The sequence below is a fragment of the Capra hircus genome, chromosome 27 (assembly GCF_001704415.2).
Source record: "Capra hircus breed San Clemente chromosome 27, ASM170441v1, whole genome shotgun sequence".
In the NCBI taxonomy this organism is placed as follows: domain Eukaryota; kingdom Metazoa; phylum Chordata; class Mammalia; order Artiodactyla; family Bovidae; genus Capra; species Capra hircus.
The window spans coordinates 16,494,571-16,519,252 of NC_030834.1; the positions used below are offsets into that span (position 1 = coordinate 16,494,571).

General features: G+C 43.8%; 1 protein-coding gene and 1 pseudogene across 3 annotated transcripts in view; one reads left to right on the top strand and one right to left on the bottom strand.

The window, feature by feature from the left end:
• The window catches only part of FUT10 (fucosyltransferase 10), a 77,168-nt gene extending 53,114 nt beyond the window's left edge, over positions 1 to 24,054 (top strand). For all 3 annotated transcript variants that reach the window (XM_005698816.3, XM_005698817.3, XM_018042062.1), the window contains 2 exons: positions 12,875 to 13,710; positions 21,707 to 24,054. In XM_005698816.3, the coding sequence (XP_005698873.1) occupies positions 12,875 to 13,710; positions 21,707 to 21,931 (1,061 nt within the window). In that variant the 3' untranslated portion in view covers positions 21,932 to 24,054. The remainder of the gene's footprint in view (positions 1 to 12,874; positions 13,711 to 21,706) is intronic.
• On the bottom strand, positions 1,371 to 10,683 carry LOC102169455 (annotated as a pseudogene).

Consider the following 24,682-nt stretch of genomic DNA (forward strand, 5'->3'; position numbering starts at 1 on the left):
GTGGGTCCTAGTTCCATTATAAGACCTCTCAAAAGCAAAACTCCAATTACTGAAATGATTCCAGGTTTTCATAAAGATGAAAAACAATTACCCCAGAGGTCAAAGCATGCAATGCATGTCACATGCAAACACTGGTATTAAGCCTTTTCCCCTGTATTCCTAGTTTTCAAACATGGGAAGCATCTTTTAAGCTACTGCAAAGCACCAGCTGGCCTAGTATTCAGAATATCTTAGAAATGCTGTTTGTTAAGGTTGTTCTTAAATTTTGTGTTAACCTTGGTTCACTCTCATTTACTCCATATACATGATTTACGGACAGCTTCTTTACTTTTGTCTTCTGCCTCGGAGTAACTAGCTTTTTGCAATCCTGTCACATGTATGCATTAGAAATAAAAATTCCCTTCTCATACAGCCATGTTTTCAAATATGTTAGTTTCCTTATATAGTATTTATCTTTATTTACTGAAAAAGCATTATGGATTGCATTTTTTCCAATTAAAAAAATACTTAATGACTTCTTTAATGAGTGGGACTTTTTAAAAAATTCAGAAACTCGAGACATTTCTCAAAAATAAACTTTTATCATTTAGTTTTCAGTTTCAGCTACTACTACCTGTAAAGGATCTTAAATGGTTGAACCCTAAAAGCCAAATTCATTCCTACGTACACTACTGCTTACTGCAGGAAACTCCTGTGACTTTCACTGACTTCTCAGCCACAAAACTAAATTACCTTCAGAAGTTAACATGAGTTTCGCACCTCCTGGAATTGTCAGTTCAATGTCAGTTGGGTATCTAGTCGTCATACAAAAAGTACAGACTGCACATTGTTACAAAGCAGCAGGATAATGTAGCACAAGGTAGACTGAGATTAAAATCAACTTTGGATAAAAGAAAGGAGGGAGTGAGTGCTTGTATGGACGTAACATTTTATCAACCATAAAAATGCTTAAATTCTACAAAACCCACAACAGTGAAAAGACAGTCTGGTAAATCCAACATTTGTAAAAAAACTGTGCACAAACCCCATAGTATCTGGGAAAAGAGGAAAGGTTTATACAAGTAGCAGTTTTAAAAATGTAACTTTTTTCTACTATCAATTGCACATTAACATACACACACTAAATGAAAATATACTACAACCAATGTCTGGAAGAGCAGTTTCACATTTCCTGAGTGAACTTCCCCTCACATTCACTGTATCATGTAGCTGTTAATATTGCACAAAGCACAATTAGCAGTGTTTAGTCACTTTTAAACAAAGATAAGGAGATTACTCCCTCAAAACAAGTTTCGAACATCAAAACCTATGCTTCCAAAATTTAAAACTTTCAGCAGTCTAAATATTTCAAATGAAGACCATTGCAAACTTCTCAAATGTTCTTTATATTCCAGGTATGTCAACCTAGTTATCTAGTTTAGAATCTTTCAGAGATATTGCAGTCTTTCTCTCTTCACTGGATGGCTTTTTCTTCCTGTTGGCCTCGGTTGTCTTTGCTTTCATCGGTGTCTCCATCGTGTTGCGGTTGATTACTGTCTTGAGCATCCGATCTTCCATTTAGAGCCTTTGAACCTGTTTGTTCCTTTTCTAGCTTTTTGTTTGGCCCTTTCTTCCCCTTGATCTTCAGTTTTATTTGCTTCCTCATGCTGTGTTTGTGCGGCAGGGGATTTGTCCAGCACTTGTGTGATCACAGAATCTCCTTCACCAACCAAAAACATGATCTTAAACTTGTTATACAACATTGCAGACTTTTCCATGATAGCCTGACTTTGAATCGCTGTACTTTTTGTAGCATTGTAATCATCTCTGTGTGTTTTTGAGCTTGTTGCATTGTGACCTGAAGTGAAGCCAGTTCATCCAAGGCCTCAATACATCCGTTGACATCAAGATTATCAATTTTGAGTGAATTGTTAACTTCAGCATGTATCCTTTGAAGCTGAGAATCCATTGATGTTTCTCTCTCCTCCACTTTCTTAACTTCTGGCTTCTTTCCTTCATCTTTATTATGTTACTCAGGTTCCATTTGCTATTCTTGCTTGCCTTTTCTGTCTGCGGCTTCTTTCTCCTGTTGTCCTTTGAGCATATCCCCTCTATGAGCAGTTTCAAAGTTTCTTCCACCTTTCCTCTTCACCTTCTTGATCATCTCCTTCCTCTTCAGAATCAGAGGTGGATATAACCCCTGTTTTGGCGAAATCTTTCCTTTTTGATTCAACTTGTTCTTCCCCCTCTTTTTTTAATCTCTTTTCTTGGCTTTTCTTCTTCCTTCTGGCCTTCTTCATCCTTTTTAAGCTGTTTTTTAGGTTGTTTTTCCTCTTGCCCCTTTTTCTTCCTTTTGTCTTCCTCAGTTACCTTGCCACTCTCTGAAGGACAGGGCTGTTTTGCCATTTGGGGTCTGCCTCTTGGTTCTGGGGTCTTGCCTCTGTAGCTGGCGGCTGTCCTCTCTGACTCACTTTTAGATCAGCAGATGCTGTTCTGCAGGCGCTACTCCGGCCTCCTCAGTTTCTGCTTGTTTTTCTGCCTTTCTCTTCCTCCCTCACCCCGCAGCTTTTGGAGGGGTTATGTCAATTGCTTTGGTAACATTCATTGCTGGCTTTTCCTTCATGTTCGGTGTCTTCCTGTAAAAACACTTGTTTCTTTTTCTTCAACATCAGATGATGGATTTGACTGTTTAGCTGATGCCTGTTGACTTGAAAATTTCACTTTCGGATTATTATCCATCTCCCATAAACCTTCATTAAAGCCTTTTTGTTTTTATTTGGTTTGCCGTACTTTTCCTTATTTCCTGAGTAAGGAAGTACATCCTTTGGGCCTAAAAAAACAGTCTCATGAGTTCCAAAAAAGAAAATCGGTAGTTTGTGGGTGGTTTTACAGCTCCGTCAGGAACTTCATCTACTCGAGCTGGTCAGTGAGGATAACCTTTCACCTTGACGAAGATGAGGTCCCAGGTTTGAATTCGCAAGTCGTGGTTCAGCGGCGAGGCGGAGGCTCCGAAGCCCAGGAGGTGCGGCGGAGAGGACCCTGAGGGGATCCCGGAGGGCGGACGGGGGCCGGGGCTCCGCAGGCGGGAGGCGGGGAGGATGCCTCGGGGTGTTGGCCACGCCTGCCCGCGTCCACGCTGCCTGCACCACCGGCTGCTGCAGAGGTGTCTCAACCGCTCCGAACAGCAATCGCCGCCACCGCTGCCCTGCTTGATTTTTTAAAAAATGTAATTATCAGAAATTCAGCTTTCAACTGTCTGACCGGTCAGAAGTAAATATTCCTTTCTTTTTCCTGCCCTAGCTGTTTGCCGTTGTATTATTCTATGTTGAATTTGGACGGCATCACCGACTCGATGGACATGAGTTTGAGCAAGCTACACGAGTTGGTGATGGGCAGGGAAGTCTGGCATGCTGCAGTCCATGCGGTGGCAAAGAGTCGTACGCGACGGAGCGACTGAACTGAACGTTGAATTATGCCTTCCCTGGTGGCTCCGTGGTAAAGAATCCATCTGCCGATGCAGTAGACCCGTCTGCCAGTCCTGGTTTAGGAAGGTCCCCTGAAGTAGGAAATGGCAGCTTAACTCCAGTGTACTTGCCTGGAAATCCCATGGACAGAGGAGCCTGGCGTGTTGCAGTCCATGGGGTCACAGAAGAGTTAGACACAACTGAATGAGCAACAACAAGAAATGTTGAATTACAGCTAATGGTTTAATATTTATGTTTATAATCATAAGATACCTGAGACCTATTTGGTTCATGTTTGAAGCCACAGAGTTTCCTACTTAATGTTTTCCAAGTAGGAGGGTTCGGTAAAACCTTGCTCTTTTAGGAGTGGCTGGGTTTCTCTGAGTTAGTGGTGGTATCTCCTTTCCCTACGTACGTTGCCTTCAATAGTGGGATTCAGAATGTGGGGCAAAGAAACACCTGAATGTGGGTTTAATATCAGAGAGTAAATTCTTCACATGCCTTGAGAGAGACCTCAAGCCCTAACCAGGGCCATGAAAGCTTCCTGTTGAGGAGAACTTTCTGGAACTTATCAAAGTGGCTGTGCTGTCAAGCCCTGGTGACACCAGCTCCTGTCTCCCCAGGCAGAGGGCAGAGCTTTGGCTGCACCGCACAGTGTTATTTCTGCTCTGGTTTCTCCTTGGTCTTCACAGAACCTAATCCTCACCTTTTCTAATTATTACTGGGAAAGACACTGAATTTCTTTTTTTCACTTAGATTTAGAAACTGTCCAGTACTTAAATTGGCAGTTAAGCTTATTGCAGACAGCTGGGGCAGGGAGGTAGCAATTGTAATAGTTTATCTCAAAAACTAAAAGTTGTTTGAGCTTTATGATTTAATCCAAGGCAGGAAATGAGAACAAACTCAGTGAGGTCACTGGAAGTTTAGCTACAGCTGAGATGATTAACAGTAGGTGTGATTTATGAACTATTGCAGTCTCCCACAATAACCATATTTTGCTCATTGTTTCATTAGCTTTTATATCTTTTGGCCATAGAAGTGTTCATTTGTGATGGGTAAAGGCTCTTTAATAAAATCTTCTATTTTATTAGAGCAACAAGAAAGTCTTTATCTCTTTTCAGATTGTGCCAAACATACAGCAAAGAAGATTTGTAATTTGTGATAAAACTTAGAATATGGTCAGGTAGAGTTTCCTGGAAGATCTTCACTTCTACCTCATCATTCTTTGTCCTGCCTAGGTCATCAGTAAGCCTGGCGTGCTGCCGTCCATGGGGTTGCAAAGAGTCGGACACGACTGAGTGACTGAACTGAACTGAGCTGAGGTCATCAGTATTCTGTCTATTTTTATTAGCAACTCAGAGAGAGACTTTTCCACATAGTACCTGAATGAAGAATGTGCTTTTGATTTCCAGTAATTTGAGGGTTTCTTTCTTAAAGGGAGTCTTGTCTTCTGATTTTATATTTTCTCTTCTTAAATAGAAGGCTTGCATTTTTCCTGCCTCCACGTCCTCACCAGATGGAATAAGAGATTAAACAGAAAGGTGGCTTTCTTAGGGGAAAATGGAAGCCTAGGAAGTGGTAACAAGGGGGTAGAATTGTGAAGAAAGATAGCATTTTTAGAAAAATCAAGGAGAAAGAAACCAAGGGAAAACTCGGAGCAAAACTTGGAATAAAAGTTATAATCATATAGAAATCTCAAGTTTTGGAAACAGACTTATGTATTAATCGTAGTCTGATAGGAATAAAGATTATCTTAGGCATTTCAAACAATAGGAATTTTTACAGGAATTGATTACAGAGGGGTTGAAGGATCAGTAGAGGACAAGGAGAGAGAGGAAGGCTGTGTAACCTGTGTAACTGCAGAGAACCTTGGGTCCATTTTGGGTGGAAATTGTTTAAAAAATGGCAAAATCTTCCACGTACATGATGTTTTGTTCCTCATAGGGATTCCAAGGAAAAATGAGCATAAAAAGCTATTTATTGGTCCATCTTGTAAAAGCTTTTGGAACTGCTCAGATCTCTGGGGCTGTACACTGGGCCGCAACTCCTAGGTATTCTGGAGTTCTGTGTTGGAGCTAAGATTCCAAATATCTGTGATGTCGTTGTGATGTCGTTTCTGTAGCTTTATACTTGGGCTTTTAAAGTGTGTCATGTGCCAAAGGTTATAACTCCAATTCTGTGCACCTGAGATCTATTTTTAAAAAATGAAGCATTATGCTCAAAGGTAGAACACCTGGCTTACTGTAAGAGCTTTAAGCCAACCTTGGTGATGACATTGATGGAGAAAAAGAAGACCCATAAAGGAACGGGTTTCAGAGCAAGATGGCTAATTTCGTACTTTGTGATTGTCTCTGGACTCTCCAAGCAGAATTTTTCTGAATGCTGCTAGATATCTGGTCTAAGCTTAGGGGAACAGTCTGGATACAGTATACATTTAGGATCCATCAGTAACTAGGTTTAGTTAAAAACCTCAGTGGAGATGGAACAACAGTAGTTATGTAGACCTGTTTTAGAATAAATCATTGAAAAAGGAGTCATTTTTAAGGAAAAGTGCTAAAAGGAAGTGATCACCCCTCCAGTCACTCTTCTTCCTCCCCAATCATATTGGGTGTCGCTGTTCAGAGGTTTTAAGTCCAACTTTGTATCCTTGCCGAAGACCTGGGTTTGATCCCTGGGTTGGAAAGATCCCCTGGAGAAGGGAAAGGCTAGCCACTCCAGTATTCTGCCCTGGAGAATTCCATGGATGGTGTAGTCCTTGGGGTCGCAGAGAGTCGGACAGCACTGAGCGACTTTCACTTTCACTTTGTATCTTTGGTTTAAGGAATAGAAAAGGTACATCAGGCATCTGTGTAGTTCAGAGCTTGAATTCCAGCCTCCCAGTAACCGTGCTTGAAGAGGATCATATGCAGCGTGAATCTGGATACTGGAATGTTTATACTTGCTCAGGAAGAGTCTATGTGGTCTTCCTTCAGCTGTTCCCCTTCATGTGGGGCAGAGTCCACAGACCAAGGTCACTTGCTCACCTGTGCCCACAGAGCCCACGCTTCCTGACTGAGCATCACACTGCACACACCAGGATCCCAGAATCCCTTGCCCCCAAGGCCAAGGTGGAGCCTACTTCCAGACCTTGCAGTGGGCTGTTCTCTGCTTTATCCTCCCAAGGTCAAACTGGGCTGCTAGTATGCACTCCTGGGCTTGATAGACGGCCGGGGGTGACTGCAAACGTGTGGAGTGTAAAAGAAAAATTTCAGAGACTTCCCTGGTGGTCCAGTGGTTAAGACTCCCTGCTTCCAAAGGAGAGGGTTTGATCCCCAGGTTTGGGAACTAACATCCCACATGCTGCACAGTGCAGCCAGAAAAAAAGAAAAAGAAAAATTCTACACTAGACACTTGTTAAAAACAGCAAGGAAGATTTTATTGGAGTTACTCTAGTAGAAAAGACAGACTTCAGTATAGAACTGAGCTCAACTCCAAGTCCAGCAAAGACAGCTGGGGACTGAGAGCCAGCAAGAATGAGGAGTCAGCAGAGAGAAAATGACTAAGAGGACAGCAAAGGCAGGAAGATTCTTGCTAAACTGGCGTAACAGGATTCTTGCTAAAGGCAGACTTTAGCCAATGAGTGTGGGGATTGAGAAACTTGTTCAGACATCGAGGGTCCAGGGTCGGGGTGGGGGGTGTGTCTCACTAAACCAACAAGCAGGATTCTTTGCTGCAACTGGACTCTGTGGGGCAAGTGGGGGTGGCTGGCCAAGTTTGAGTGATGAAAAGAGCACGCGTGATGGAACTTGGCCTTGCAGATTGAGGTCAATTTTCACTGTCGATGTTTGCAAGATCCCCAGAGTGTCGGACAGAGCCAGGGTGGAAGGAAGGGGGTCCAGGCACCACTGCCCTCTAGTCTGGAACTCGTAGGAGCCTGAGAGTCCTGAACTTGAACCTGACCTTCGGCTGCAAGTTCCTTTGAGGGACTTGAAAGGTGGGGCAGAGGTGTTTTGGTGGGGTCTCTTTCAACCTGGGAGAACCCTTACAGACGACACACTCATTGCTTCCTGAGGCGGCTGGTCAGTGGGGGACAGAGAGGGAGAGACCCCGAGGAGGGAGAGCAAATGGGTGTTTCCTCTGTGGTGTCCTGAGTGAATGGAGGGCAAGGTCTGAGCGAGTAGGTGAGGGTGAGTCAGCAAGTGAGGAAGAGTTATCTCTCTTCTCCTCTTGTCATGCCCTGCCAGGCCCCAAAGAGAATCGTGGTTTGTCGTAGAGAAAGATGTTCATTTTGAATAGATGTTATCCATGTTTGGTGTGAACTGTTACTTTGCATGATTTAAAAAAAAAATCATGAGTTGTGTATGTATGGTAAAGGTAGAAGACAAAACATTTAACAGCCTGTTAGATTGATTTATAGCCTTGAAATATTCAGCCATATGGCCGGTGGGACTCTGTTTGCACTCTTGCCTCTGGCCGTGTGCTGTTAGGAAGGGAACTGCAAAGTTATTGACTGGCCTGCAGCACAGGTTCAGTTCAGGGTGGTCTGAGAGATTTCCATGCTTAGAGGTAGAATGCACAGATGCCTAGCTGAACGTGTATCATCGAGAGAGGTCCCTAAGCCCTGGGCGTGTTAGGAACTGGGCTGGGCAGCAGGAGGTGAACAGCAGGCTGGCGAGTGAAGCTTCCTCTGTATTTACAGCCGCTCCCCATTGTTTGCATTATCACCTCCTGTCTGCTCAGCAGCAGCGTTTGATTCTCGATTCTCGCAATTTACAGAGGAACTTGAATCCTACTGTGAACTGCACATGTGAGGGCCCCAGGTCATGCACTCCTGAACAGGATCATCCCCAAACCATCCCCCCTTCCCCAATCCATGGAGAAATTGTCTTCCACAAAACCAGTCCTTGCCCAGCGGTCAGTATCTTCCAGGAAACCAGTTTTGCCCAGTGTCAAAAACATCAGGGACTGCTGGGCTACATGACGTAGAATTGATGTAATGGTCAGGCAAGCAGACTCATGAAGAGAGATGGTGGGAGAAGAGAGGAGAACATGGGTCTGGAAGTCGGGACCTCTCTCAGAGTCCCTCTGAAGTGGCAAGAGCCAGGCTGTCTGCAGAAGTGTGTGTGCGGTATTTTTAGGTAACCCGCCAAACCTTACAGAAAATAAACAATCTGATAGGGCCTTGTGAATAAGTCTAGAAAATTCATGTGAAATGAATTAGCCATGGACTATGCAGATGATAATATTATCAGGGAGCCCCTTGGCCTAAATTGTTTTCCTCCGCAGTTTTAGATCCTTCTATTGGGGTCTTTTTGCGGGATCACATTTTATGGGCCATACCATTTTACAGTAGAGGTCCTTTTTTTAAAAACAGGTGACCTTTGGGGGACATTGTGTGGGAACATTTCTGTTTTCTGAGTTAAGGCATGCCTCTTCCCAAGCGGACTGGGCGTAAGCTGGGTCATATTTCTGTGAGTGTCTTGGGACTGCCGAGAGTCGGTTATTCAACAGCATCAGCATTGTAGCGGGGCCAGTGGTCTCTCTGGTCCTTTGCCATTAGCCACTCTGAAAATTCTGGTTCCCACCAGGGATCTTTAACTTCAGATACACAACTCAAACCAAACTTTCTTCGTAGAGTGGGGTTAGTAACATGTGTTGCCTCCTGCTTTTCCCAGTTTATGTGGGAATAATAAAAGAAGAGTATATGCCCCTGAAGAAGAAAGAGAGCACATAAACACTTCCTAAAGGATGATCACCCTGCTTCTCTGCCTTTTCAGATTCAGTCCCTGTCATCAGCATCCTAGCACCGTTTGGATTTGACTATTCTAGGGACCTCAGCCAAGAAGAATCAGACTATATATATATATATATATTTTTTTTTTTTTGGTAACTGACTTATGTCACTGAACTCAGCATGTTGTCCCCAAGGTTCATCCGTGCTGTGGCGGTGTCCGCCTCCCCTTCCTGCCTGAGGCGGAAGCGCCGTTTGCCAGCATGAATTGTATTCCTTTTGTGCATCCAGTTGTGATTTCCTTTACAGTGCACTTTAGTGTTGAAGATCTATTTGTCAGCTAATAAAGGGACGAATGAATTAGCCAGTATTCAGGAAACACAAAATAACCCAGAGAAATGGAAGTTTGAATCCGAAGTTGTTACCTGTAAGGGCCAGTGAACGTGGCTGTACAAAACTCCTGAACTGGTTACATGCAAGTTAGTCACATTTGTATAGACTTATCATAGTTCAGTTGATTTTCTTTTCTTTAAATACCCCGGTTCCGACTCTTGTTACAGTGGGCGTTGCCCTGGAGTCAGAGCTAAATAACTCAGCTGTTTCCTGACCCACCTCCAGTGCGTGTGTGCCTGCTAAGTTGCTTCAGTCGTATCTGACTCTTGTGACCCCATGGACTGTAGCGTGCCAGGCTCCTCTGTCTATAGGATTCTCCAGGAAAGAGTACTGGAGTGGGTTGCCATGCCCTCCTCCAGGGGATCTTCCCTACCCAGGGATCGAACCTGAGTCTTTTACGTTTCCTGCATTGGCAGGCAGGTTCTTTACCACTAGCGCCACCTGGGAAGCCCAACCCACATCCAAGTACCTTTGAGAAATTGCTCAATACCGCCACTCGCATTGTTGGTTGTAGTATCCTCAGAGATGTATTTTAGGTTTGTTATGGTTGTAACTTAAGAATTCTTGAGTGTTTACAATGATAAGCTGTAAGTTTAGGGGAGGAGCTTGCTGGGCAAGATGACATATATTTTTTAATCTTCCTCAGAGTATTTTAGTTAGGAAGAATCTCATAAAAGAAAAAAAAACACAACTTATTTCAATGTGGTGTGTGTGTGTGTGGGTGGTATAATGCAAGGTATAATGAGCCTGGAAGCCCTCACCTCCTAGTTAAAAGGAGTGAGAAGCTCATTATAACTGGTTCCAGTTTCATAAGAATAAGTCTCATTCTTATTACCAGCACACAGACTTAGATATTGGCTGTGACGAGGTCTCAACATGTTTACTTCCTCTTAAACTTTACAGATGTAGACAAGCAGTGATGAGAGTCAGGCCCCCTGCACGCTCTGAAGCCCGAGTTGTGTCTTTCTGCTTCCTCGCTCAGCAGTTTGGATCTTTGCCGTGGTGACTGTAGGGTGAGGCGATTAAGAGTCGCCCGTGTGCCAGGCACCAGCAGCGGACGGCCCCTGGCGTCTGAGTGCCTCTCTCAGAGCACTGGTGCTTGATCGCTAATTCTGGACCCACTTTCATCTTAACCATATCGCCTCCAGCCTCTAATCTTACATCTGGATCCCTGCCCTCTAGGCCTGTGGCTTGGACTCTGAATCTTCCTCTCCCAGGAAAATGGCCTTGATTCTCTGCTCTGCTTTCTGTGGAAGCTTTATGTTCTAACTCACATTTATCGGTTCAGTGCCCATCACTGGCCACTTGACCAACTTAGAACCTTTGTGAGCAGCTGCCAGTTCAATGCAGTAAATTGCCTTTGTTCTCAAGTTCTCTTTCATGTCCGATGTTTGTCTGTTAACCATTGCTGGCCGTCGGACTCTGTGCCGATACAGTTCAGGCGTGTGTGCGTGTTCTTCTTGTCTGTTTACATCGGGTCTTGGTTGTGTCACGTGCACTCCTCTCTAGTTGTGGTGCTCGGGCTCAGTGGTTTCAGCAAGGGCTTACTTGCCCTGCTGTCTGTGGGATCTTAGTTCCCCAGGCAGGGACGGACCTGAGTGCCCTGCTCTGGAAGGTGGATTCTTAACCACTGGACCACCAGGGAAGTCCCCTGAGTATTCTTTTCGCTTCTAAAGGACTTGGACAGTAAATGCCAAGTAAACCAAGATATGACCATTTTTAGATGCTGGTCTTTCATTCCTCCTCACTGAGAATAAAAGCCTATTATCAAGACAGTAATACATAACCCTCAGCAGTTTCTCTGGGCTCAGTATACGTCCTCCAGCATAAACTTCTTTGATCTTTAATTGTTTAAAAGCCTTTCTTGATTAATTGATTTCTCATTGATGTACTGTTTGCACCAAAGAGTATGTGTTTATTTGAGAGGGTGTGCACTGGCATTACATAATTGATTTTTATGAATTCTACCAGAGAATATGTCTCATTTTTTCTGGAAGAATTTATTTGGTGTGTTTTTTCCCCAGTGGATGCTAGAAGATGGGTTTTGTGTGTGTGTGTATACCATTTTCTTGCATTAAAAAAAAAATCAAGTCACTGGGCCAAAATATCATCAGTGTCTGGAACACCTTAGAAATTGTGTTATGTATTGTGATATTGTCTTAATTCTTCTTTCTCAGTTATGGAAATTACTTCTTCCTGATTGGGTCTCCACCCACAGTCAGGAAACAATGGTTTACCACGTCCGTCATTTCTGTCTGCACATTATCATGTTTCAAAGTTGTCCCCAATTAATCCTCTGGAAGCTAGAATCACTCACAATTATAATCCTGTTATGCCTTCTTTATTTCATGATGTGCTTGTTATTTCACATCCATCCTTCAGCGATCTGTAACATAGTGCTATTATCAGCTCTTAAGTCTTTAAAAGCCTCTTATCTACCGTTTTGACTAAGACTGATTCACTGCACTTTGTTGAAAATCGATCATTTTGGATTAAAAAAAAAAAAACCTCTCCCGTGTATTTGTTCTGGCTACTTTTGCATAATTTCCTTTTTTTTCTTTTCCATTTAATCAATCTGCCAAGCTGGTTTTCTTTCCCCTTTTTGGCTTCCTTTTTCTTTTCTTTTTTAAGAATTGTCTCTCTCTTCGTTTCTCCTTCTCTCTTTGGTAATGCCTCTGGAAAGAAAAAGTCAGTTGCAGGAGGCAGTGAAATAAATTCTTTAGAACCAGGCTAGGACACTTCCTCCCATTTCTCTTTTCATGAAACGAGAGGGAGGGTCCCTTTCCTTGGTGACCCTCCCTATGAGCAGTTTCTAGGGTGAAAGCTTCATGATTTTGACTGTTGGGCACTTAAAAAAATTATTTCTTCATGCATTTATTTTTGGCTGTGCTGGGTCTGTGTTGCTGTGTGTGGGCTTTTCTCTGGTTGCAGTGAGCACAGGCTACTCTCTAGTTGGGGTGTGCAGGCTTCTCATTGCAGTGGCTTCTCCCATCGTGGTGCACAGGCTCTGGGGCAATGGGGCTTCAGGAGCTGTGCCTCCCAGGTTCTAGAGCTCAGGCTCAGTATTTGTGGCGTGTGGGCTTAGATGCTTCACGCCATGTGGGATCTTTCCAGACCAGGGATGGATCCCATGTCTACTGCATGGGCAGGTGGGGATTCTTATCCACTGCACCACCAGGGAAGTCTAACTGCCAGGCATTTTGCAGGCACTGTAACAGGCTTCTTATTTATAGCCTCAAGCTCTTCTGTGTATTAGTCTTCCCAGGTGGCTCAAACTGAAACACCAGAATTCTTCTGGACATACTAACATTGTCTTTTTTTCTCCTAGGTACTGACTTTAGCATAGATAGCTTACCTCTGCCTCGGAAAGCCCATCACGACTGGGCCCTTTTCCACGAAGAGTCTCCAAAAAATAATTATAAGCTCTTTCACCAGCCAGTCATCACCTTGTTCAACTACACCGCCACCTTCAGCCGGCACTCCCACCTGCCACTAACCACCCAGTACTTGGAGGGCACGGAAGTCCTGACGTCACTCCGATACCTGGTCCCCTTGCGGTCCAAAAACCACCTCCGGAAGAGCCTCGCCCCGCTGGTGTACGTACAGTCTGACTGTGACCCACCCTCAGACAGGGACACCTATGTTCGAGAGCTGATGACATACATTGAGGTCGATTCCTACGGCGAGTGTCTGCGAAACAAACCTCTCCCTCCACGGTTGAGCAATCCAGCCTCTATGGACACCGATGGCTTTTACAGGATCCTCGCCCAGTATAAGTTTATCCTTGCTTTTGAGAATGCAGTGTGTGACGACTACATCACTGAGAAGTTCTGGAGACCTCTGAAACTGGGGGTCGTCCCTGTGTATTACGGATCCCCTAACATTGCAGACTGGCTTCCAAGCAATAGAAGTGCTATCCTGGTATCAGCATTTTCTCACCCTAGAGAGCTGGCGAGTTACATCAGAGCGCTGGATCAGGATGACAGACGCTACCAGGCCTACATAGAATGGAAACTAAAGGGCGAGATCTCCAATCAGCGACTTCTCACCGCGCTCAGGGAACGGAAATGGGGGGTGCAGGACGTTAAGCAGGACAGCCACATTGACGCATTTGAGTGTATGGTGTGCAGCAAGGTGTGGGATAACATTAGGCTCCAGGAGGAGGTAAGTGGGTCCACGTTTGGCAGAGAGGTACTGGGATGGCCGTCTTGATGTTCTCTGCTGCTCCACATTCTTCTATTGCAGCTGCCCCATCACTGGTCCTCACTTTTATCAGAGAGGCCAGGCTCTGCGGGAAGGATGGATATTTCATTTCTATTTGAGGACTGCCATGAAGTTTACTAGTCTGTCCTGAAGGCTCTAAATTCTTCTTTATTGTTTCTTCTGGAGGTTACCACACTACAGGTGCTGGGCAGTGATGCACAGAAACTGCAGCAGAGGCATGAAGGCCAAAAAAATTTTAAAAATGGCAAGTTCTGAATCTCATCCACATTTTCAGTCCTTCAGCCCAGTGGTCCCCAGCCTTTTCGCACCAGCGACCAGTTTCATGGAAGACAATTTTTCCATGGACCAGGGGACAGCGAGGGGAATGTTTTGGGAAGACTCAAGTGCATTATATTTATTATGCCCTTTATTGCAATTATTATTGCATTGTAAATATAATAAAATGATCATACAGCTCACCATAATGCAGAATCAGGAGCCATGAGTTTGTTTTCCTGCAACTGGAAAACATCTCAGGGTAACTGGAGACAGTGGCAGCCACTCCCCAGGGCTAGCAGCACCGCTTCAGCTCCACCTCAGATCATCAGGCATTAGATTCTTATAAGGAGCACCCAGCCGAGATCCCTCGCAGGTGCAGTTCGCAGTAGGGTTCACGCTCCTGTGAGAATCTAATGCCATTTAAGTTGGTCTAGTCAAGTGCCGAATTGCTTCAGTTGTGTCTGACCCTTTGTGACCCTGTGGGCCATAGGCCAGGCTCCCCTGTCCGTGGGATTCTCCAGGCAAGATTACAGGAGTGGGTTGCCATGCCTGCCTCCAGGGGATCTTTCCAACTCAGGGATCAAACCTGTGTCTCCTGCATTGGGAAGCACTAGCGCCAATTTACCACTAGTGCCACCTCAAGAGCTGACCTAAATTTGGGTTTGCAGAACTTCTCTGGTAGTCCAATGTTTAAGACTCTGCCTTCCGTTACAGAGGTGAAAATTCCATCCCTGGTCAGGGAACTGAGACCCCACATGCCACGGGGTGTGGCCAAAAAAAGAGAATAAAGAAAGGTTTGTGTTGTTACTGTTACGTTTAGTGCTCTACAGCTTCAAGTTATTCCAGTATTTATAATTACAATAATCAATGGTTAAATATCATCAGTATTAACTATGATAGTTACCTGTACTTACAGTGGGACCTGGCACTAAGCAGTTTTTCTCAGCCTTTCTCCCTCACCCTCAGCTTTTGGCAGGTCCTGTATTGCTGGGTCACAGAGGAGGTCTCCCTTCTCTTGCCCCTCCGTCGGCAGTAAACTGCTGTGGCTTGTTGCTCAGCGACTGGCTCGAGGTGTGGGCAGGGTGGGTTCTTTGTTTTCTCAGCAGCATCAAGCTTAGGCAGGTTTTTGCATTCCTGGAACTCAGGAGTGAAGCTTTCTCAGTGTTCTTGCCTATCCTTCAAGCCAGACTCTGCTTTGTATCTGTGGTTGGTTTGGATGGAAGAGAGTTCTGTGTCCCTTCAGGGGTAGGTGACCTCTGGTATCATGGTGGGATCCTAGGTCCGGATTCATTTCCAGCCTCCCCCCAGACGATGAGACAGGTGAATTTTGCATGGGTGAGTGGTAGATTTTAATCCCTTGGATCTGAAGATAAAAGGTTTGCTCCTGCTTCTTCAGTGTCATAAGGTTTTTTCTCCTCGTGAGGGAAGATTCTGGGGAGATGGAAGGGGCTTCCTGACGTTCCCCTCCCTGCCCTAAGCCAAAGAAGGAGGCTGTTTCCAGTATTCTGCCCCAGCCCCAGTCTCTTCCTGGGCATCTGATGGAGGTGCATGGAAAAAGCTTTGGGGACTTCCCTGGTGGGTCAGTGGTTAAAAATCTGCCTTGCAATGCCAAGGATGTGGGTTCAATCCCTGGTCTGGGAACTAAGATCCCACATTCTGTGGAGCAGCTAAGCCCATGTGCCCCCTGCATGCAACTAAGACCCAGTGTTGCCAAATAAATAATAAATATTTTTTTAAAAAAGAAAAGAGCTTTTGAGTGAGTTTGACCTCTTTTTTGGTGTAACCCAGCTATTCCAAACTAACGTGATAGCCCATACTTATAAGGATTTGATAAAATTTTAGTTGATTTCTTGTTACCTACTTTGTGGTAGCCACCTCCTCCTGTGTTCAGCAAAAGGTGAAGTTGACCCTGTGTCCATCTTTCCTGAGATGAACACGTCACTTTGGGATTCAGGTCACTTGGTTGTTGTGTGATCTCAGTTCCCTGATGAACTTAAGAAGAGTTATGAATCTGTAGATCATTTGACTTTTTCCTTATTGTTAAAGTAGGAGCCATGTTCTCCTTGGAAGCAAAATATTTGTTAATTGTAGTTTAGGAACGGCTAGTTTTTCTGTCTAGGACTTCAGCTGGAAAGGCAATTCAGGATGCTGGAAGTTAGTTACTACTAAACATGTCATAACTATTTCATCAGACACACTTTCTTCAGGTCGCACTGTGAGACATTTCTGGAAGAACACTAGAGCTGAAAGAGTCCATTTCACAAGATTCCTTTCTCTATGATGTCACCTTAAGTGGAACTTTATCCTACACCATTGGAAGAACTCTCAGGTGGGTAGGCAGGGAAAGAGGGTATTACGACTGACTTTCTCATGTAGACAGTTACACAAGGTTAGGGTTGGGAAGGCCACTGACGGTTGTGTGGTCAGTTCAGATGAAACTGGTGTTTCAAATATCACGACCAAGTCATCTGCTAATTTATGTTACATTTCCAGGGCTGGTGATTTCACCATTTTTTAGGGTAGCAAATCTTATCTTTTGTTAAATTTCTACAGTTATACTGGTCTTTGTATTGAACCAAGACTTCCCCTTCTATGGTTCTTTCTTAGCTACTCACTTCTAACTCTAATGCAGGGAGATACAGCTTTGCATGTGACCATCAGTCAGGAAAGATGAGCAATGGCCTTTCCAAAGCTGTTTTGTAGTAATCGATTGGGGTCCTCCTTATTTAATTCTGGTTTTGCTCCAAATACAGGCTCTTCCCAATCATGAACTCTGGCTGTAGTAACCCGAAGTTTGAGCCTGCATCTAACCCTTTGAACTCTGAGTTGGTATTTATTTGGCAGTGCCAGGTCTTAGTTGCAGCATGCAAGAAGGATCTTCATTCTGGCATGTGGAACCTTTAATTGTGGCATGTGGCATCTAGTCCCTGATCAGGGGTCAAACCCAGGAGCATACAGTCTTAGCCGCTGGTCCATCAGGGACGTCCCTGGGTGGGTATTTAGACTCCCCAGATTGTAAGTCTTAGCGTTTTCTTGTGGTTTGCCATTTGGATTCCTGTTCTGGTTTTCTGTGCTCAGTTTTGTCTTGGTAAAAAATCCTTATGCTTGTTCCAGGCTCTTGGAAGCAAACTCCATGACCATCTGTGAGTAGTTATCGAGAAGAGGGAATTTAGGCAACCCTATCCTTCATGCTCTACCAAACAAGTTAGTTCACTCTTCTGCTTGTAATCTCTTTAGATGCTTCAAAACAAGCCTTATGTTCACTCAAAGTCATCTCTTTTACAGGCTAAACATCTCTAGTATATTTCAGATTGGCTTTTCTGCTCTGCTTTCTAAATTTGGTATGGATGAAGAGTAATCATTGCAAACCTGACTATTATCAACTCTAATATCTTCAGTTCAGTTCAGTTCAGTCGCTCAGTTATGTCCGACTCTTTGCGACCCCATGAATTGCAGCACGCCAGGCCTCCCTGTCCATTAAAATTTTTTTTAGGACTTCCTGGGTGGTTCAGTGGTTAGGACTGCTTCCAGTGCAGAGGGCGTGGGTTTTTTCCCTAGTTGAGGAACTGAGATCCCACATGCCACGTGGTATAGCCAAAAGATTAAAAAAAATTTTTTAAGAAAGAGATATATAGGTACATAGGCTATCAATTAGTTCTGCTTATCAATTAGTTCTACAAAGTTAGTAAAACAAAACAATCTTCTACTTCTTTTTTCTTTTCTCCTTCCCTAGAAGGCAGCCACTTACCACCAGCCATGTGCTGTACTTAATCATGTCCGACTCCCTGAAGCCCCACGGACTGAAGCCCACCAGGTGGCTCTGTCCATGGGATTTCCCAGGCAAGAATACTGGAGTGGGCTACCATGCCCTCCTCCAAGGGATTTTCCCAACTCAGGGATCGAATCCCACGTCTTCTGCATCTCCTGCGTTGGCCGGCAGATTCTTTACCACTGACGCCACCTGGGAAGCCACTTACCACCATACTTAACAAATTATTTTGGTTATTACTCAGTGTTTCTAAATAACATGCTCTCATACACAATTTTTTTTTAATATCCACTGTTTATATGATCATGTAACTTATGTAGAAATGAACCATTTAGTACATACTATGATTTATTTCCCTTACCTGAACAGCTTTTGGTTTCCCTTGAGTTAATAATTGTCTTATTTCTTGTTTGTTTATTTTATACTTTTACATAACTAATTCAATCCTTGTTGATTGTTTAAACCTCCTTTGAAGATGTTCAGCTATACCAGGCATTCAAGTCATTTCATCTTATTGAATAAATCTCTCCTGGAGACTTGTGACATGTGTTAGGTACATCTGGTTGCCCTCTACACTGTGTAGAGACCACTCTGAGATCTCCCATCCCTAGCATTTTGGGAATTGCCTTTACTGTCTTTTTCTTTTATGTTGACACCTCTGTTTCTTATATGTTTTTCTCCTTTTCTCTTCACTTTCTTTAATTTGGTTGATTGTACCCTCATCCTAAAAGATGATGCTATGAAAGTGCTGCACTCAATATGCCAGCAAATTTGGAAAATTCAGCAGTGGCCACAGGACTGGAAAAGGTCAATTTTTGTTTCAATTCCAAAGAAAGGCAATGCCAAAGAATGTTCAAACTACTGCACAATTGCACTCATCTCATACACAAGCAAAGTAATGCTCAAAATTCTCCAAGCCAGACTTCAATGGTACATAAACCGTGAACTTCCAGGTATTCAAGGTGGATTTAGAAAAGGCAGAGGAACCAGAGATCAAATTGCCAACATCCGCTGGATCTTCGAAAAAGCAAGAGACTTCCAGAAAAACATCTACTTCTGCTTTATTGATTACACCAAAGCCTCTGACTGTGTGGGTCATAACAAACTGTGGAAAATTCTTCAAGAGTTGTGAATACCAGACCCACCTGACCTGCCTCCTGAGAATCTGTATGCAGGTCAAGAAACAACAGTTAGAACTGGACATGGAACAACAGACTGGTTCCAAATAGGGAAAGGAATATATCAAGGCTGTATATTGTCACCCTGCTTATTTAACTGATATGCAGAGTACAGCATGCAAAATGCTGGGCTGGATGAAGCACAAGCTGGAATCAAGATCGCTGGGAGAAATATCAGTAACCACAGATATGTAGATGACACCACCCTAATGGCAGAAAGTGAAGAAGAAGTAAAGAGCCTCTTGATAAAAGTGAAAGAGGAGAGTGAAAAAGCTGGCTTACAAGTCAACATTCAAAAAACGAAGATCGTGGCATCTGGTCCCATCACTTCATGGGAAATAGATGGGGAACAATGGAAACAGTGAGAGTTTATTTTTGGGAGGCTCCAAAATCACTGCAGATGGTGACTGCAGCCATGAAATTAAAAGACTCTTGCTGCTTGGAAGAAAAGCTATGACCAACCTAGATAGCATATTAAAAAGCAGAGACATTACTTTGTTAACGAAAGTCCATCTAGTCAAAGCTATGGTTTTTCCAGTAGTCATGCATGGATGTGAGAGTTGGACTATAAATAAAGCTGAGTGCCGAAGAATTGATGCTTTTGAACTGTGATATTGGAGAAGACTCTTGAAAGTCCCTTGGACTGCAAGGAGATCAAACCAGTCAATTGTAAAGGAAATCAGTCCTGAATATTCATTGGAAGAACTGATGCTGAAGCTGAAGCGCCAATACTTTGGCCACCTGATGTGTAGAACTGACTCATTGGAAAAGACCGTGATGCTGGGAAAGATTGAAGGCAGGAGGAGAAAGGGACGACAGAGGATGAGATGGTTGGATGGCATCACCAATTTGATGGACATGAGTTTGAACAAGCTCCAGGAGTTGATGATGGACAGGGAAGCCTGGTATGCTGCAGTTCATGGGGTCACAAAGAGTCGGACACGACTGAGCAACTGAACTGAACTGACCCTCATATAGCTTCTTGACAAAGGATGTATGGGGGGTGTCTGAAATGTCTTTATTTGAGTCTAACATTTAAGCTGTAGTTTAGCTGAATGTAAACTACTAAAATGGACATTAGTTTTGTTTGTTTTTTTGTTTAGAATTTTGAAGGCATTTTGTTATTGGCTTTCTTTAAAAAAAATTTTTTTTAAACTTTTGAAAGGATTATGGATTGATAGAAGGGTTTCAAAGATAGTGCAGAGCGCCAGAATTCTGTTCTAATGTTAATATTGTACATAACCATGCACATGTGTCAACACTGAGAAACCAATATTGACTGTTAATACTACAATGAACTGCAATACAGACTTGAGTCCTATTTCTCCAGCTTCTCCACTCACATCCTTTGTCTGTTCCAGGATCAGATCTGGGATACCAGATTGTAGTTGCTCCTCATGTCGCCTCAGATGCCTTCAGTTTGTGACAGTTATGCTGACATTTTTGAAGAAGATTGGTCAATATTCTGCAGAATGTCCCTCTGTAGAGTTTCTCTGATGTTTTCTCATGTTGACACTTGGGTTTTGGATTTGGGGGAATAAGAACACAGAGGTGAAAAGGACCTTCTCATTGCATCGTATCAGAGGATGAGTGATATCAGCATGATGTGTTACTGGTGATGCTCTCTTAATCACCTGCTCAAGGTGGTGTCTGCTAGGTTTTTCCTCTGTGAAGTCACTAATTTTCTTTTTCCACTGAGTGAGTCAGCAAATCCAGCCCACAGTCAAAGAGAAGGGAATTAAGCTTCGCCTCCTTGGGGGAGGAATATAAACTAATTTGAGGAGATATATATATATATATATATTTTCTAATTAATTATTTGGCTGCCCTGGGTCCTAGTTGCTGCATGTGGGGTCTTTGATCTTCATTGCAGCATGTGGGATCTTTAGTTATGGCAAGTGGGGTTTAGTTCCCTGACCAGGGACTGAACCCAAGTCTCTTGCGTTGGGAATGGAGTCTTAGCCGCTGGACCACCAGGGAAGTCCCTGGACATATGTCGAAACCACCACAATAGTTAGTAAATATATGGGGGGAGATATTTTGAGGCTATGCAACCTTTTTTTTTTTTTTTTCTCTTTAAAGTTGTACTTACTAGTGTTAATACTCATCAGTGACTTTCACCACTGCTTTTTAACTTCCAGTGTTACTGTCCAGAAATCCAAAACCATCCTAACTTCTGACCTTCTGAATTGACCTTTTCCTCTTAGGGAGTTTGTAAAGTCTCTCCCTTTTCCTCTGTGTTCTAAAATTCCATAAGAATGTACTTGGGCCTGAGTGGGTTGGAGGATTGAATGAGAGCATCTGTGAAGCCCACCGAGCGGAGTATCTAATCCAAATGTGTTCTGTGCGCCCAGTCACTGTCATGCCTGACTCTGAGACTCCATAGACTGTAGCCCCCCAGGCCTCTCTGTCCATGGGATTTCTCAGGCAAGAGTGCTGGAGTAGGTTACCATTTCCTCTTCCAGGGGATCTTCCCGACCCAGGGATCGAACCCACGCCTCCTGCATCTCCCGCATTGGCAGGCTAATTCTTTACTTTGGAGCCACCTGGGAAGCCCGTTAGTGCACAGGATATTCTCAATAAATGTTAGATACTTTCTTTCTCCTTTTAGCTCTTCAGCAGTGTGACTATGGAGACTCCATGGAGTGAAGGTACTTGCTTTAGGTACTTAGGGAACATGAGACTTGTGCTAACTTGCGTTTTTCATTCTTCCCTCTTTCTCTCAATGCAGGGCTTACCACCCAAAAGATGGCAGGCAGACGTTACCCACCTGAGCTGTCCAGAGCCTACAGTGTTCGCTTTCTCACCCCTGGCCCCACGTCGGCGCTCTTTGCGAGAGATGTGGATACCAAGCTTCCAGCAATCCAAGAAAGAAGCCCGGGCACTCAGGTGGCTGGTTGATAGAAATAAAAACTTTTCAACTCAGGAGTTTTGGGCCCTAGTATTCAAGGACTAATATCCAAAAGGTATTAGGGTTTTACTTTCTAGATTGCCTTGCTGTTTGAATATAATAGCTGCTCTGTTGATGATCCATTAGGATGAGAATAAATGGCTGCAGTCCTCAAGTGAGCTCTGTCCAATGATAGATATGAATTACCCTTAGAGGTCGCTTCTCTATTTTTTATACTAAAAAAAAAGCAAGTATTGGGTTGCCCAAAAAGTTTGTTTAGGTTTTTCCATACCATCTTATGGAAAAACCTGAGTGAGCTTAACATTGCTTACCAAATACTAGTCACCTTCAGAGTGCACGTCTGGATGCATGTCCTTGCCGTCCTGTGTGGAAATTCACCTGCTGCAGAGTGAATGTTTTCCTTGCTGCGAGGAACGAGGTCCTGCAAAGAAGGCAGAGGTGTATAGCTGCGGGTTCTTCCACTCCCCTCGCTGTCTGCATCAGTGGGTATTTGGCAAGCCTGGTGTCCTGACGCTGAGCGTGAACGGGAAATGCATTAGAACTTGGCAGTGAGAGGTGCCATCTGTTGATTTCCAGGGGCACGAGTGTGTCGTGAAGGCTGCGTGGCATTGATCCGCTGTTGCTTCAAGTCTATAGTACGTAGTACATCTCTGTCTCCCCCATGCTCTCAGCCACCCCTACTGCCTTTCTTATCATCACTTTGCCCTGTATCCTCCCCTGTTCCTCTCATGAAGTCATGCCTCCTCCTTGGATGTTTTGAGCAATGAGTTGTTCCCCAAGGTCCCATGTTTCACTGAGCAGAATAGTATCTCGAATCCTATGAGCTGGGCTGGATGGTCTGTGTGTTTGCATCATGGTGAGAGTACGTGCCTGCCAGAACTCCCGTGGTGTGGAATCTGACTTGTCTTAGGGTGATGTACAACCTGTGGTGGGCAGCCCTTCATTTTGGGAGCATCCCCCTTCATTTCTGACCCTGTCACGGGAGTTTCAACTGTCTTGTCTGGAGCTTCTGCTGGAGCTTCATGAAAGACAGGGAGAAAACACGAGCTCCCATTCTCTTTTCTTGGGAGCCTGGGAAGTCTTCTAGATGACACTCGAGCCTGTTGCCACTTGCCGTGTACTGGCTTTGTAGTAGAAAGACGTAAGTTGCAGAGGACAGGAAGGGTCCTGGTACTCATGTGCCTGATGTGGTACAAGGAGGAAGCTGAGGAAGGCACCCTTGGCACCAGCTGCCCATTTATCACAGGCCGGTGTCTTTCGGCACCTGCCAAGGGCATCTCCTGTTCGCAGGTCTGTCTCTGGCCCTGCCAGAGAAATAAGGATGAAACCAGAACATTCTTTAAGAGGCAAGAGGCGTCACAGGGCTTCTTGCCTAGGACTGGGTTCTTTCCATCCTAGCTCTGCCATTAACTAAATATGATTTTGAACAAAGCTCTTGACCGCCCTGGGCCTTCGTTTTGTACCTAAGAAGAACACATAATTCTAACGTCATAGATCTTGAGTTCCTTCTGATTACAGAAATGGAAATGCTTGAGAAACTCAGAGGGAATATGGAATGATGAGCTGTGAGTCCAGAGGAAGAAAAACCTGGTTATAGTCCCCCCTCTTCGATGTGCCATCTTCATCACCTTGGCCAAGTTACTTGGTCTTTTAAAGCTTTGGTTTGCTCGTGTGTCATGTTTGCTGTCTGTGCAGTTGTTGTTGTGATAATTAAGTAGGTTTGTGTTCCTGGAACTTCCCTGGTGGTCCAGTGGTTCCACTCTGCACTTCCAGTGCAAAGGGTGCAGGCTCAATCCCTGGTCCTATGTGCCACGCAGCCAAGGAGTAAAAATAAATAGACAGATACTTTAAAACAGACAAATAAATAAATAAGTAGATAAGCTTGGGAAGTTATACAGCCAGCCGCAATAGGCCATTAGGAATACTTGGAACTTTACTATTACAAAATCCTTAATTAAAAAAAAAAACTGATTGAGTAGGTAATTAAAGATTTTAGAGACCATCAACGTAGGTAGCAAGTGACATTAATGGTTTTAAAGCAAGGGCATTATCCCAGGAGCCTCACATAAATCGCTTCTCGTATATACAGAGTAAACTACGATAGAGCAAGTTTACTTAATGGTGTTCTTAATGAAGTAATAAAAATGACTAATTTTATAAAACCTTGACCTTTGAGTATATGTCTTTTTCATATTCTGTGTGACAAAATGGGGCGTATGTTTATACACATTTGCTGTACACCAATGCACACAACAGGAATCTCAAAGAAAAGCACTTGTGTGATTGTTCGAGTTGTGAACTGAACTTTTCCACGAAATACCGTTTTTGCTTAAAAGATTGTCTGGCGAACTGTGGTCGTTCAGTGATGGATTTTTGTCCGTCATCTTCATGGGAATGTAGTGAGCCTGTCACTTTAAGAGACCTGATAGACTTTGTTGCCAATGATAAAACTTCAGCTTTCAAATGAAATAACTTCATTTGTATAGTTTCTCTTTAGATTCCTCATATAAGAGATAGCATATGATGTTTCTCTTTCCCTGTCTGATTTGCTTCGCTCAGTTTGACAATCTCTAGGTCCATCCTCAGTGCTGCAGATGGCTTGATTTCTTTCTTTTTAATGGCTGAGAAATATCCCCTTGCGTATATATACCACATTCAAATTTTGAAAATGAATTTCCACCATTTTGAACTTGACACCTTCCTGATGTGGGAGACTTTGCTTAGGAGGCTAACAGATGTTACTTCTGACATTGAATGGCAACAGAGATGATGGTGTATAAAGGTGTTTTTAGTTTA